Below are 15,665 nucleotides of genomic sequence, written 5' to 3'. Positions count from 1 at the left end.
GGAAAATAACAAACGAACAGAGACGTAACAATAGTAACTACCGTGAAATTGCGCACACAAACAAGAAATAAATTTGAAGATGTTAAAATAAAAGTGTATTTACATGATATCATATCTAAGTTGTAGTAACTAAATCTATTAAAACAACTACATGCATCAAAATGAATGTTCAGAGTTGTAAGTTAATTGCTTATGTGTATTTTTTACAATTGAAGCAATACCAGGCACCTTTAGGAGATTGTTTCATTTTTAAACATTCAAAATGAAACCATTCAAAAGGATAAATTTCATTGTCCTAAGTTCATAACCAACCATTTTTCCATGTTCTCAATTACGACAAAAATACCGTAAATTAGATTCTGTATTTTTATTAGAATAATAAAAAAATACTTAGTGTTAACTCAAGATACAACGCTAAAAACTGGGTTTCGATACCCTCGTTGGGCAAACCACAGATAGCCCATTGTCTCGCATTGTGTAGCCATACGCTTAAGAATAAGTAAAAGTAGATACTAGTAAACACCAGAATGTCAATATTACTTTCATTCTAACTTGTATGTTTTCAAAACTTGAAATGATTGAGGTGTTTTGAAGAGAAATTTCTAACCAGTTGAAGCTTTAGTGCATTCATCACATTGAATGTTGTATATTTACTTGTATGGCCGACGGAAGTGGTTTCTATTAGTTTTGTGACGTCAGTGGGAACAATTTGGTACTAAATATTATCTCAACCAGGACATACTCGGGCTTTTCCGTCGCACCCAATAACGTCATACCCAACACTCGCGGTTGTTATTAGAAATTGTTTGCATCGCTTTCGATCACATGATTCAAATAACAAACTCAGAGCTAACATTAAATAGGTGACTAACAAGAACATAGTCCCGGTGTGACAGTTGAATCTGAAATCAAAGGTAAAGTTACTTTAAATAATAGTATTTGTGAATTAAAACAAGTATGCAAACGAAATAAACAGTAGTAAACTGCTATAAAAATATCGGTAATATTACCTAAAATATCTTGCTTAACATGCATAATTTACGAGAAGGATATAACATGAATGACTGTCTCGCTAGCGCCATACGCATGCGCATTACTACCAAAGGGTTGTTTACGTTAGGTATGGTGAGTATTTTCGTAAAGACTTTGAAATCTTTGCTTATTTCCAGTTTTCGTAACAAAAATATATTTTATTAGGTGTAACATGGTTACAGTACAACATCTGATTGAAAAAGAGTGAAAAATAAAGCATTTACAAAATTTTCCATATCTATTTTTCTGTATGATATTACATGTTTTTCGCCAGGGCAGTAGCGAATCACCAAAGCCCATAAAATCAATGTGTATTGACTGTATTCCTTACTATTATACCTGAAAGTGTTTTTACGAATATATGTACGACGGAACAGTCCGATCGATGTTACGATTGGTATTATCTGGGGTACTATAACATTTTGGTATATTGTCCAATCACAGCAGTGATACTTTATACGCACTGTCCCTTAGTCAGAAAATAGACATGTGAACGTGCGAATATGCACGATACAACTGTTAACTAGAGTACAATTTCATCAGAATTTACCTTGAAACGCGGTAACATTTGTTTATAAATTCTTGCGCAGCCAGCCCACTGAGCTAAAGTACAGAAGTTAGGCAGAAAGAAGCATATGGATCTGAAATTAGGAAGAGAAAAGTTGAGGGATATTTCAACAATCCTATTTGACCTCGATAATACTCTGATTGACACAAGGGGTATTGCCTTACGTGCTTGCAAAGAGGTAACCGAGATAATATTATTCGTGGAAGATTTGAAAAGCGTTTAATTGTAATATAAGTTTTAAATACTGTAGCCAGTACTAATAGTAAAAAACAAACACAGGACAATTTATATTGTACAGTTTACTGTTTGACATGGCTTATAAGTTATATTATAAAACATGTAATTTTTTATAATGTTAGCTTTAAAAAGTGTCTAAATTAAAAACAATTGCTGAATTTTCAAGCCTAGGATTTACTTGTGTTATTATTTACTTAAAGTTAAACTGTTCAATTTCAAAAGCAGATCCAAAACCTAATTTCTGTAACTTAAAATAGTAGTACAAGTTTCACTGGATTTGTATAAGATTATTGAGGGGTTACCTACCTCAATGAACTGGATCATTGGATAGCCTTTTGTCCCCTTGTTTTTACATGATTTTTTTTTATCATTACACTTTAGTGGTCCATAAACCCTAAAATTCTGTTAATAAAAGCATTATCTTTATGGCTAGCAAAAGAGCACTGCTCTGATGGTTTTGACTTATCCACCAAAAGTGGCACTACTCCAAAAACCTTTTCTTAAGTCATACCACTAGTACTGATCTCGAGTGTGTTTCCATTTTATGAGGCCTACCTAGAGTTTGTATAGATAAAAGTTCTATAATATATCCTTTATCTTGTATCTAATATTCCTGTAGATACAACCCAAAATCCTATTTGCTTTCTCACTGGCAACAACACACTGCTTGGAAGACTTAAGATACTGATTAACAAAAACACTAAAATTGCTTTTCTTCTATAACTCTGGTGAATTGATTTTTATGAAGGTGGTAAATATAGCTTGAATTAAGGTAGTCATGTTAATTACTTTGCATAATTAAATGCTATCTGTCATTTATTTGTCTAACTTACCAGATGATTCAACAATGGCATCTTACTCACAGGTAATTACACCCAAAATTGTTGACTATTCGCTTACTGATATCATTAACATTTGTCAAAAAAGAGTGATTGTCCACACACACATAGAGACTTGAGGTACAAAACTTTCAACTCCAATCCAGTTTGACCGATATTCATTTATTACAGCCCTTTGCTTTCTCTCTTCTAACCAACCTTTAATTCATTGAGCAAACTTATCTACCCATCCATCCACCTAGATAACTTGCTTTACTATTCTTTCATGTGGCACTTTGTGAAAAGCATTCTGAAAATTCAGGTGCAACATATCTGCATTTTACTCATCTATATAAGCAAAAGAAAGTCCAGATTTGTGAGAAGATTTTTTCCCCATATGTAACTAAGTGGAAAACCTTGTCGGCCCTAAGTACTTTTTTTCTTCTTATTCTCTGTCTTTTGACTTACCTATAAGGAATTAATATCTACATCATTCTGATCAATTCTAATATTTCCCAAATAATTCTCAATGTCAGGAATATTACTTAAATCTTTTCTCATAAAAACATCAATTTGATTTTCTTTCAAGTGACCTTGTACATTTGGGGACATGTTCTGGTGTTTAATCCAACATGTAGGTTTCATCTGGTATTCATTAAAGTTCATACTAGAAATAAATGACCATATAACACCAAAATGTTGTTTTTATATAATTAGACACTTAACGTTTCAATTTATAGCTTCTTCAGGATTGTTCACTAAAACACAAACCAAAACTTACTGTACAATATGCTCTACAGAAATTAAATAATTCTTTAAAATTGTCATTAGACCTATGCACCATTATCATACCTGGCTCATTTTCTAACTGATAACATTAATAAAAAGACCACCACAACATCAGATTCATGGTTTAACTGGATTATGTATTCATGTTCCAACATTTCTGACTTCTGAGGTTTTTAACACTCCTGTAATTGTGACTATAGACATTGAAGATCACTAATATTATCACCATTGTGTGTCATATGGCTGCCTCCTTTCTGACCTGATATGGATCAGGTAGCCTCTCTTTTATCTTTCACTGCTTGGATTTTGCTGAATCTTGGGTTTCCTCATTGCATGAGCCTAATTCACCTGGTGGTGGTTTAACTATCTCTTCTAGGCTTGGACCCTTTTCATAGTGATTTATCCATCTTTTGGTGTTTTCAGTGGATTTGCTTCTGCTATGGGTGTACTATTATTGCTGTCTTTCCACCTCCCATAAACCCTTCTCCTTATTTTGACTCATTTGGTGTCAAATCCCAGACTTTACAGGTCATTGATGTCCCATGTTTGAGAACTTTCGGTTGGGGATGTGGATGATCCCCAACACATTAACATTCTGTTACTTGCACAACAATCAGGTTTCACCTAACCTAGCTTTCATCTCTTTCCAATTGCCATTCTCCAATCTTCACAGTGGCTCTGATGGCAAGTTATTCTTCTCCTCCTTTGTCAGGTCTCACAACCAACTTTTTTCAACTTACATCTATATTATAGAGATTATGGAATTCAATGAGGGGCCAATGTTGACAACACCAGATTTGTGCCTGCCCTTACACCTGGCGTGAGCCCGCTGTCTTTAGTTGCGGTAACTCACAGCACTGTCTCAGTATTTGACCTAATTCTAGATGATTGTGCCTGATGACAATGGTCCATGCACCCCTCTTGTGTTTTCTCACATACAAATCTTCTCCTTGATTTTTACTAGTGGAATCCAGAAGTGCAGAGAGATTAGTATCTATCTGAAAAATTTCAGGTGTGGAAAAATGTCAACTTTTCTAAGCACAATCTTTACAAACAACACAACTGAACTTGAAACTTCTAACTCATTAATATAAACCTAACAATACAAGTTAGGTTAAAGAACAAAGAAAAACAAACAAAACCTTCAGTAACTCCACAAGTTATTACAAAATCCAAATAGTAATACAACACTTTCAAACTCTGATTAATTATAAGTTGCAACACTTACATGAATAAACTCTAACAGAGTTTCAACAAATGTTTAATCTAAAACTCCACATTTTTCAAGCATCTGCCATATGCAATCTTCAGTTCACTTTTACCAATTTCATTAGAATCTACTGTTGCAAATTAACTTTTTGTGGGGAACCTTATTGAAAGCTTTTTAAAAGAACATAACAGCATGAGAAATGACTTGTAGCTCCCTCAAAACTAAAAACAAGGTGTAATGTAGCATCTTCTCCAGAGGTTTTTTTTAACATACTGAATTAGTAATCTCTCAACTCATTGATGAACTTCTCAAACTAGTGTGTGAGCCAGTGTTTAATTTTCAGAAGAAAAGGTACCAGATACATGTTAATGAATGGTGTGTTTTTGGAAACTTAATCAGTCTATACCTTGAGTTTACCAAATGGGATGGAACTGAAGAGGAGTAATGTATTTGGCTATTTTAGTTCAAATGTCAATTTGCAATGTAACTGAGGCAGTCTAAAAATTATTTAGTGTTTTCACTTTTAGATAAAAAAATAAATAAAAAATAAGTTCAAAACAGGTTCAAGATTGCAGGCCTGGAGAGATCTAGCACAGATTAGCAGTTATATGAGCTATATTAATACATTATTAAAAATCTAAATTTTATTTCTCTAGGTAAGTAGATATCTATATGAGAATGGAATGCGGGACATTGCAGCTGAAATGTCCACAAAGAAGTTCTTTGAACACCTTTGTAAAATGCCTGAAGATCCAGGGCCTACACAGATGGATGTTGATCAGTGGAGAACATTACTGTGGGTACAAGCATTAGGTCCAAAGTACCAGTTCTTTGCACGAGACGCATATGATATTTTTAAAGCTAAAACAATGAGCAATTTTAAACTCTCTAGGGATGTGGAAAGTATGTTACTAGACCTAAAGAAGCACTACAAATTAGGGCTGATTACAAATGGATCATCTGAAGCACAGTGGGCAAAAGTGGAAAGTATAGATGGCAAGCAGTACTTTGATGTCATTCTTGTTGGAGGTGATTACAACCAGGGAAAGCCTCATGCTACCATATTTGAGAAAGCATTTCAAGTATTAGATGTCTCACCTAAAGATTGCATTATGGTAGGTGATAATATATGGTCGGATATCTATGGAGGGATTCAAGCTGGAGTGATGGCTACAGTATGGATTGTGCGTAATGAGGATGGATACCAGGACCTAGACTATCAGCCGGACTACAAACTCAGGAATGTCTGTGAACTTCTAGACTTACTTCCAGCTCAAGGTAGATTCTCTGGGCTGTGTGCAAAGAGAGCATTTGAATTCTATTCATCAGTATACAGCAGTTAAAGCCAATTTTTGTAACATTGACAAAAGTTTTTTACTGAACAATCGTAATAATTGCAACAAACTGAAGTGCTTTATATCAAGTTAACAGTAAAGTTGACTTTTTAAATACTGACCTGCATATAGAATACTCAAATACTTTTTTTTAACAAAATTTTTTACAACCTTTGACATAAAGTTACTGAAAGGTGTTTAAATAAGAAAACTTATTCAGTATTACTGATGGAGCAGCAAGGTGTAATACTATTTTTATTATTATTTCAATTCCTTAAGTTTTAGTTACCAGTCTTTGTGCAAACTAATTTAGTACTATTCCAAAGTACTTTTATTTATAATGCATTGGATGTACAAGCTTCTTGCATCTAAAATCTATGATCCTCTGGTAATCAGTCTATATACAGGTTAAATATACTTTGAGTAGAAAATGATAAAAATATTAGGAGTCTGGCTGAAATTACTACCCCAGTGTTTTAAATTGTTTTATATTTACTTCAGAGTATTATGCAAGATGTTTATTTGTAACTCATATTTGCATATACAAGTTATTTTAAGTATACTACTCACAATATGACAGTGATTTCAAGTGCAAGAGAACTTTTGTTCACTGGTGATTTTATTTGAATATTACAAATGAGTCCTATTTTTAGATAATGTTTTGGATAATTGAAAAAGATTGTCTGAAATAGAACTAATGCAATTTTTAGTTCAGTATGTATTGGGTTTATAACATTTTTTAACTTTCTTATAATTACTATTTTATGTGATAAACTTAGAAAATGCTTTTCTCATGATGTTAATGGCTCTATTTATAGAGATTTCTTTTAGAAATCATAACCATGAGATGAACTTAGATGAAGCTGAGATACTACAAGAAACTTTTTTAGTTATTTATATAGTTGGGCAGGTAAGAATATCAAAGTTGAAGAGTTGTTTTTCAGTTTATTGACACTGCCATTTTTTGGCCACTTGTGCTTGTGTATCATTATATATACATAGAAAACTGATTAGTTGTTTCCCATATGTATGTATGCATGTATACTTCAGGTGAAACACGTGGTAAGAAGTTCCTAGAATTTAAATCTTTTTTTGTATGTCATGATAGTATTTTTAAACATATTTTAGTAATTTTCAAAATATGTTAAGAAGCATTTATCTGTGTTATTAGTAGTTATTATTGTATTTATGTATGCTAACCATACCCCTGTTTTGTATTAATTACACATTGTTTTCTCAAATAAGTGAACTTGCTTTTTTTTTATTTTTTTTATAAAACATGTAGGATAAGCAAAGTTTTATATATCAAAAGCAGTTTGTTATTTAAGATGTACAAAGCCCAATTTTTATGATCACTAGCCACTTGCATGTTGGTCTGCAAGTCTAACAAGCATTTACACATACTTCATTTCTACTGTATCTCACATAAAACATGAGCTATAAAGTTCATCCCAGGGTAAAATGTTGTTTGAGAGGTTAACAGATTTTGTTTTTGAAAATATGATGATGTATCTGTGGTGTAATGATAAAGTGCTTGTGTGTACTTTGCCTTCTTATTAGTTTTGATACAAAAAACAAACAGATAAGGTCATAATTACTGTTCAGTATTGTCTTTAATATAATTAGATAGATGGACATGGATCATCAGAGACAAGCATATTATTAGTAATAAATTATATATTTAACAATGTAGCAAGTTTTATAACTTGCTTTGTATAGATCTTAATATTGTTTTACCTAGTTTAGTTTTAAAACATTAGGTATTGTACTAGATAACTAGTACTGTAGTATTACTATAATTGCTAGAAATTACAATGTAGGTATTTCTCAAAACAATTATATACTACCATAAATCTTTGAAAATGAGCACATGCTATATTCAGTTTTAGTGAGTGAGTTAATGGCTAACAATGTATGAAAACCTAGTTTTTTCAGTAATGTCTTACGATGTTGTCAATGAAAAACCTGGTGTAATTATTAGCATTTATAACATTAGTTGTTCATGACAACCCAGTGTTATCAGTGTCTTCCTATTTTAACTATATATATTTGATGTAAGTGCTACATCACAAACATTATTGTTTGTATTTTGTATGATATGAAAGCCTTATTTATTTCTAATATATTAAAGGTGATTTATTTTATGTTCCCACTCTTTAAAGTTGCATGTTATGGAAGAACTTATAACTTTTTCATAAAGAATTGCTTGTAGTTTATAAATATGTCTGAACTCTTATGTCCATTTTCAACCTTATGAATCACCACTTGGTAACCCTGACACAGGAAAGTGACCTCATAACACATCATAGTACTTTGTATAGAAGTAGACTATGCCTGTAATTATTAAGGCAGTTTGAATGCATTCCCTTTACAATTTTCTGGTATCTTATTTATACCTTGCTTATTTGTCATATAGAACGTACTCCTTTGGTGATGCCTTAATTTGCTGTACAGGTATATTTGAAAATTTAATAACTGTGTTTAATATTTTAGATTTGGCTAGTTTTCTGTATTTTCACACTTTAAATGCTTTTTTATATTTGCTAAAAAGTATGTTAATATATCCCTTTCACCAAACATTCAATTTCTACTTTTGTTCTGTGCAACACTTGGTGTAGATCAAGGTTTCTGTATACACTGTACCTGTACCACTAAACTAATTACAACCTTCATGTTTGATAAGATATTGAAAGTTCACTTGCATATTTATGGCAGAATTGTTCACATAAAAGTGAACTCTTTACGTGTATAAATTTAATTATTATGGCTATTTTTTTCATTTAAGTTTTTCATTATGACAAGATACTTTATTGTAATAATTTTAATATAAATAGCATTGTTTTTGAAATCATATACTTTTATTATTGAAATAAATAACTGAAAAAAAGTAAAGAAATGAAAATTAAGTAAATTATTAAAATTGTTCAACTTTGTAGGACATTGAATCCTTTATGGAAAGTTATTTTCCGTGAGTTTGAATTTGAGTGTGTTTCTTCAAATCAACAACAGTGAATATCAAGCCATTTTCAAGTTCAAAGTTCTGGTTTACTAAGCATATAGATTGGGAAATGTTAGTTAAGCCATGAAGGAGACAGTTTTTGTAAACTGTTTAGGATGGTTTTCATTGACAATTGGTTAGGGAACCTGCTAGAAACAACACTATTTCAGATTTATTGTTATCTTCTAATACAAAAATGGTTGATAGGGTGGAGGTTGGGGAACATCTGGGTGCAAGTGATCATAGCTCAATTAGGTTTGATGTTTTGCTGCATACATAGATAAGGAATAATGATATTTTGGTTTCAGTTTAAAAAAAAGAAAAACAACTTCTGAAGGGATGAGACAATAAGTATCTGCTGTGAATTGGGCAACTGAATTAATTGGAGATACAGATCAAATGTGGACAAATTTAAAAAATAAATTCATAAATATTCAAGATACGTATGTTCTTTATAGAAAAAAAAAGGTGGCTGCAAGTAAAAAACAAAACAACAACAACAAAAAAAAAAAACGTTGGCTCACTAAAGGTGTAAAGGAGAAAAGCATTGTAAATTTAAAAGCTTTAACTTGACTACAATGATGGGAGACATGGAGGATTATAGAAGATCAAGAGAGTTGGCCAGTGGTAAATTATGAAATAAAAAAAAAGAAAAAGGAAAACTATGAAAAAAGGTTGGCTAAAAATTAAAAATTAATAGTAAAGATTTCTTTAAATACAAATGTTAGATGGGAATAGGATCTTTGATGGAGGATAAAGGAAGTTTAATATTCAATGATTATGATATGGCCGAGTTATTAAATTCTTTTTCTTCAATTTCCAATAATGAAAATTTAAGCAAGATTCATCAGCTTGAACAATTGCTAGATGGAAACAAGATTGAAGAAGATGATTAGATAAATTCTGAGCTTGTTAAGAAAAAATTGGGAAATTTCAATAATGATATAGCTCCTGAGGCAGTTAATATTTACCCAAGGGTTTTGTAGGTGGTAAAAAATTGGATATGTGAGCCACTTGCTACCATTTTTTGTATGTCCTTGCATAATAGCCAGGTGTCAGAAGATTGGAAGTTTGCTAATGTTACTCCACTTTTCAATTAGGTGATAAAAAATTGTCCTAGTAATTATAGACCTAGAAGTCTTAAATCAGTTGTGGGAAAATTTTGAAAGCCTGATAAATGATGCTTTGCAAAGTCACTTAACAATATTTAAAAATTTATTGGATAGTAAGTATGGTTTTAGTAGGGAAAATTTTTGCCTTATTTTCATTTGGTAATCTTTGAAGATGTTACTTCTTAAGTATACAAGGATATGGGTGTAAATTTGGTTTATTTGAATTTTCAGAAAGTATTTGACAAGGCACCACATAAAAGGTTTGTTGAAATCTATCTCTGTAGGGGATAGGTTGACTCGTTGGATAGAAAACTATCTGGAAAGTAGAGGGTTGTTATTATATACGAAATTCAGTCAAACCAGATTAATATCATAAGTGGGGTGCCTCAGGGCTCAGTTTTAGGATCTATGCTATTTTTGAATTATATCAATGACATAGATGACGGAATGGTCAATAACTTACTTAAATTTACTGTTGATATTAAAGTCTTGTTTGTTGCTTGCTGTGAGGAAGATGCCACTGCTTTACAAAATGGTTTTGAATAATTGATGATTTGGGCAAATAAATGGCAGATGACTTGTAATTATAATAATAGCAAGGAAATACATGTGGGATATAATTTGAATTATTAATATAATTTTGATGGGAATTACCTTATGGAAGAAAAGGATCTGTGTTATAGTTGATCAGTCATTCAAAGAATGGGCTGTTACTAGTAGCATAGGATTTTAGGTTGTATCTACAGAAATGTTGAATACAAGTCTAAAGAAGTTATAATTTCAATATACAGGTCATTGGTTAGGCCACATTTGGAGTATTGAAGGCAGTGTTGTGCTCCTTAATTTAGGAAGAACATTTGAATTGTTGGAAAGGGTTCACAGTAGGGGCAATTTGGATGTTACCTGGAGTGGAAAGTTGTCATACAAGGATAGGTCAAGATCTCTGAAATTGTTTTTTCTTGGGAAAAAAGAAGAGTTAGATGGGATATGATTGAGGTTCAAGATTGCTAAGGGAATTGATAGTGTTGATACATCATTTCTTTTTTAATACTTAATTGTAAGACTAGGGAACACAAATATGATATTTGGCAGGGTAGGAGTCATCTTCAGCTAAGATAGCTTTTTTTCTAACATGGTGTTTGGCATTTGGAATGGGTTGCCTTCAGATGTGATACAGTTACTTCAAGAGAATGCTTGATAACTATTTGAATGATAAGGGCTGGCACTTAGTGGTCTCCTTAAATTATATGTATATTCAGCAAACCATTCTGAGTAAATGTCATACAGAGCCACTGAATAATCCAAAAAATGTATACAGAGAGGAAATTTTTGTTATAGTAATAAATGCATAAAACTGAAGTGTTCAAACTCTGCTCTCTTCCCAAACAAGCTGTAAATTAAGTTGAAAAGTACCAGTCTTTTAGATAATCTAAACAGCTACTAGATGATTAAATTTATTTTAACCTATGTTGTATTTTGTTTATCAATTTAGCCAGTCAATATATTAAGAAATAAATGTTTCTAGTTTACATTGTGTTTCATCAGATATAACATAATAATAATAATTAGTTTTAAAGCTGTGTAAAAACATGTTAAATAGTTTGTAGAAGTGCTCTGCCTGATGAGCGAAGGTTTCAGTATCTCAGAGCTTGTGGTTTTTAAATGAATCCAGTATTAAATTAAAAGTTAATTTGAAGACCTATTCAGTTATAACTAAGTGATACCAACCCTGTGCTAGACTGTGAAGATATCCAAAGTTTTCAAGTCTTTTAAGTCGTTTTCAAACCATTGAAACTTGCAAATTTGTAGGCTACCCAGTTTGTTAATGATCGTGGTTTAAGTTACTTCAAGCTTAATATTTTGTAGAACTAACCAATGTGGAGAAAAAATGAGCTTAAATGTATATTCAGATTTGACTTTTTAGTCTGTAGGATTTCCCCCCCCCCTCTCCACAGAACCATAGATTGGAACATGTTAGTAAGATCTAGAATTCTAAGGTTGTAAAGCCACAAACCAACCATCTGTCTGAGACAGTAGTTCCCAACCTTTTCTATCCCAGTACCCCTCTAGCAATCAAGGAAATCAGTCATTACCCTCAACTGCCCAAAGTTCGAAAAACAACAATCTAACTTCCGAGTTACTTCAGGATTAAAGCTGTAGGGGATTCTTCCAAAGTTGAAGTGGAGTTGAAACTTTCAAAAGCGGGGAAAAACAATACTTCACAATCAAAATTTGTTTTTTATTACATTCAACTGCGTCAACAGAAGGCTTTATCAAAAAATACAAAATCAAAAAGAGGATGCATGTAAGTACAATGATAATGATATTTCAATTACCATGCATCTCAGCTCAAATCACTGGGTGTTTGTTTAGTTCAGTGGAAAGGCTGAAACTGCATTTTGGCAACTAGAAAATTGATTCTCGGTACTGCAGCAGACAGAGCATGTTTCGGGCCTCCATTCACTACCAGTTTGCTTTGCACCTTGGTCTTGATGGCGACAAACGCTGAAAACTCTGTTAAAAAAAGAATCAAAACTTTCATTGCTCATGATGCCTGAATTGGATACTCTTGGCGAATTTGTATCCAAAACATGACTAATTTAGACTTACCTAATTCAGCTTCTCAGAGTAGTGTCTTGTCAAAGACAAAAATTCCGTTTTTGCCCCGAAGTCATCATCAGGCAGAACATCGTCTCCCACAGAAAAAGGTATCAAAATCCAAGCATTTTTCGCTCTCTCTTGTATGGATGGGAAATAGCTGTTTCATGAACAAAACTCAAATGTTCTTTGATTTCATCATGGAAGAGACAATTACAGTTGGAAGTCTCCAACGGCAAGACCATTTCAGAAAACATACTGATATCACCAGCAATCACTCTGCACTCATATAGCTGTAGGTTTTGAAAATAGCCAATTACTATATCTTTGTCCATGAGCATGTTTGTTAATTTACCCTGAAGTGATAAATTGAGAGTTGACCTCACAAAAATAACAATAATACAAATCTGCAAGATAGCCAATTTCAAAATAAACTGGTTGTCTTGCAACTTTCCGAGAAACTCTTTCCTTTGCTGAATGGTCTCCTTCAAGAAACATTGCAATCTGGTCCTACAGCTCCAAAACGCAATTTAAGACGTTACCACATGCCAACCAAAGTACTTCTGTGTTATAAAGGAGAACCGAAAAGTCAACTCCGACTTATTCACACAGAACCTTGAAGACTTTCGAATTCAGAGCGTTTCCATGAATGTGATTTACTATCTTTATAACCTCCAGAAGTCCGATTGGAAGTGTTTTCACATCTAAAATCTACCGATGGATAACACAATGCATGAACATGACATGTGATTCAACTCGCTTGATACGGGCTTCAAACCCTGAATGGGCACCAAGCAATGAGGGTATTCCATCAGTACTCACTCCAACTAAATTTTCCCATTGCAAACCATGCTTTTGGAATAATCTATGAACTGTGTTGAAGACATCCTCTCAACGAGTGGTTGTTACTAGAGGTTCCGAGAAAAGAAATTCCTTCTTTAAGCAGCCTTTCATCAGATATCAAGTGAAGACAACAAGTTGCAAACATGATTCTTCATCAGTGGACTCATCGAGTTGTACTGTATTTCATCTCTGTTATCACATGTTTCAGGATATCCTCACTAATTTCATCAATTCGACATTTTATTGTATTATTGGAAATTGAGAACTATTCTAATTTCTCAGTTTGAGATTCACCACAAACAAGCTTTACGTAATCCAGCTTGATGAGCTGTTCCCCAATCATGTGTGGCTTTTTGCACTTAGCAATGCGAAGAGCAACTCGGTATGACGATTCCAATGTACTGAAGTTCGTTTTTGTACAAAATGGCCTGTTGAATATACTCTTCCTGCCTTCAGAGACTTTCCTTTATGCTTGAAAAGGTCGATATATTTTTCTTTGAATTCTCCATGAAGTTGCTGAAAATACTTTTTCAACTTATTAAGCTTCATACTTTCCGAACTGAGCATTTTAGAACAGAGGACACATTGGGTTTTTTCCACTGTCTTGTCGATGAGGTTTGTGAAGCCAAACGACAAACATTCTTCACGGTATGTTCGTTTCCATAGTGACTTTGGGAAGAAAAAGCCTGATCTAGAAAATTGCAAGTTTTAACAAATGCACATTTTACTTTACTTAAAAAAAAATGCAGTGACTTGACTCGGTATTCACCCTTTCAGTAAAAAGCGCACACATTCTCACTTCGGCACATACGTTCAGAGACTAGGACATGTTACGGCTAAATAGGCTAATAAGTAGCGAAGAATCACTTAGCATGAAAATGCCATTTAGATTTTTTCACATAACAGGAAAATCATTGACCACCAATGCCAATGTCCATAGCTCCATGGAAAATGCGAAATCACCCAATTTCCCACAGGTTGAGAACCATTGGTCTAAGAGCTAATTCAGGATCACAAGCACATGTATTTTTTAAGCTACTTTAAGTAAGTTTGCTGGAAATATCTTGAAACGTTGACTGTGTTAGTGTGATGTTTCTGTTAGAAAACCGGTATTTTTTTTCATCTTAAATGTCTCTAGATTTTTGCAGATTTAAAGTTCATTAAACTGTTAAAATGTCGCATGTTTCCTATTACAGTTATTTTACCGCTGTTGGTGATAATATTGTTTTTTTTTTGATAATTTATAAAAGTGAAATATTTACGATAGTAGGTAAGAACTGCTGTTCAGAGAATTTCTCTGTGATGTTTCTCTTAGTGTCAGGCATTTCTTAATTAAGGAACTTGGATGGAACGTGATTTAAAAAAATTAAAGTATGTGGGTAGTATCTCACCTTTGCGAGATATTTATTAAATTAATGTCATTACGGTTTTGTAATTTCATTCTAATATGCAAACGAATACTCATCTCGTTCTACCAAACGAAATAAACATAGACTTTAATAAACCAGTCTTGCTGTCAGTATATGATAACCATTAATAGACAAGAATCTGTGAAATATTTTTTGTACATGAAACAACATCACACTTAGTCTCATTTATAATTAGAAATAGGTAGAAAATTTGCATATTGTTTGAAACTAAAATTATTAGCTTGATTTTGGTTAAAAATACCTTACGATTACGATAAAACGAAAATACGTTCTCTTGGTAGGACGTCATTTACATATTCCCGATTTTTAATGTTAATTTAAGTATTTTCAATATGTTGACTTATGCTATTTAAAAACTGATTTTGGTCAAGTTCACTGTTGCTTAATTCTACTAGAATTTTTAATTTTTAGTTCTTAAAACTACTTACAGTTTTAAAGAAAATTCAGATATAATTACTTTAACAAGCCACAAAAATCTATAATTTACGATTAGACACTAGTATCCTTCATACAATCAGTTTGTGTAGAAAACGCAAGTATCAGTTTACATTTTCAGACTCCCGGTGGGCTAGCCGACAGCGGCAAATTTTAAAAACTTTCAGCGCTGTAATCCGGGATTCGATTTATCGTGGTGGACAGATAACAGATAGACCATTGTACGATGTAGATTTACACCATGTATAAAGAAACAAAACT

The 15,665-nt window shown here is 32.7% G+C and overlaps 1 protein-coding gene across 2 annotated transcripts; it reads left to right on the top strand.

The window, feature by feature from the left end:
- The first annotated feature begins 822 nt into the window (after positions 1–822).
- LOC106459938 (N-acylneuraminate-9-phosphatase-like) lies at positions 823–8,799 on the top strand. Of its 2 annotated transcripts, none has more exons than XM_013919605.2 (2): positions 823–914; positions 5,311–8,799. In XM_013919605.2, exon 2 carries the CDS (start codon positions 5,338–5,340, stop codon positions 5,995–5,997), a length of 660 nt encoding a protein of 219 aa, XP_013775059.1. In that variant the 5' UTR covers positions 823–914; positions 5,311–5,337; the 3' UTR covers positions 5,998–8,799. The 2 variants fall into 2 exon arrangements, with proteins under 2 accessions (XP_013775059.1, XP_013775058.1); XM_013919604.2 differs by lacking the exon at positions 823–914 and adding an exon at positions 1,536–1,778.
- The last annotated feature ends 6,866 nt before the right edge of the window (positions 8,800–15,665 follow it).

The sequence above is a fragment of the Limulus polyphemus genome, unplaced genomic scaffold, assembly GCF_000517525.1.
Source record: "Limulus polyphemus unplaced genomic scaffold, Limulus_polyphemus-2.1.2 Scaffold684, whole genome shotgun sequence".
Classification (NCBI taxonomy): domain Eukaryota; kingdom Metazoa; phylum Arthropoda; class Merostomata; order Xiphosura; family Limulidae; genus Limulus; species Limulus polyphemus.
This window is presented reverse-complemented; position numbering and strand designations above follow the sequence as displayed.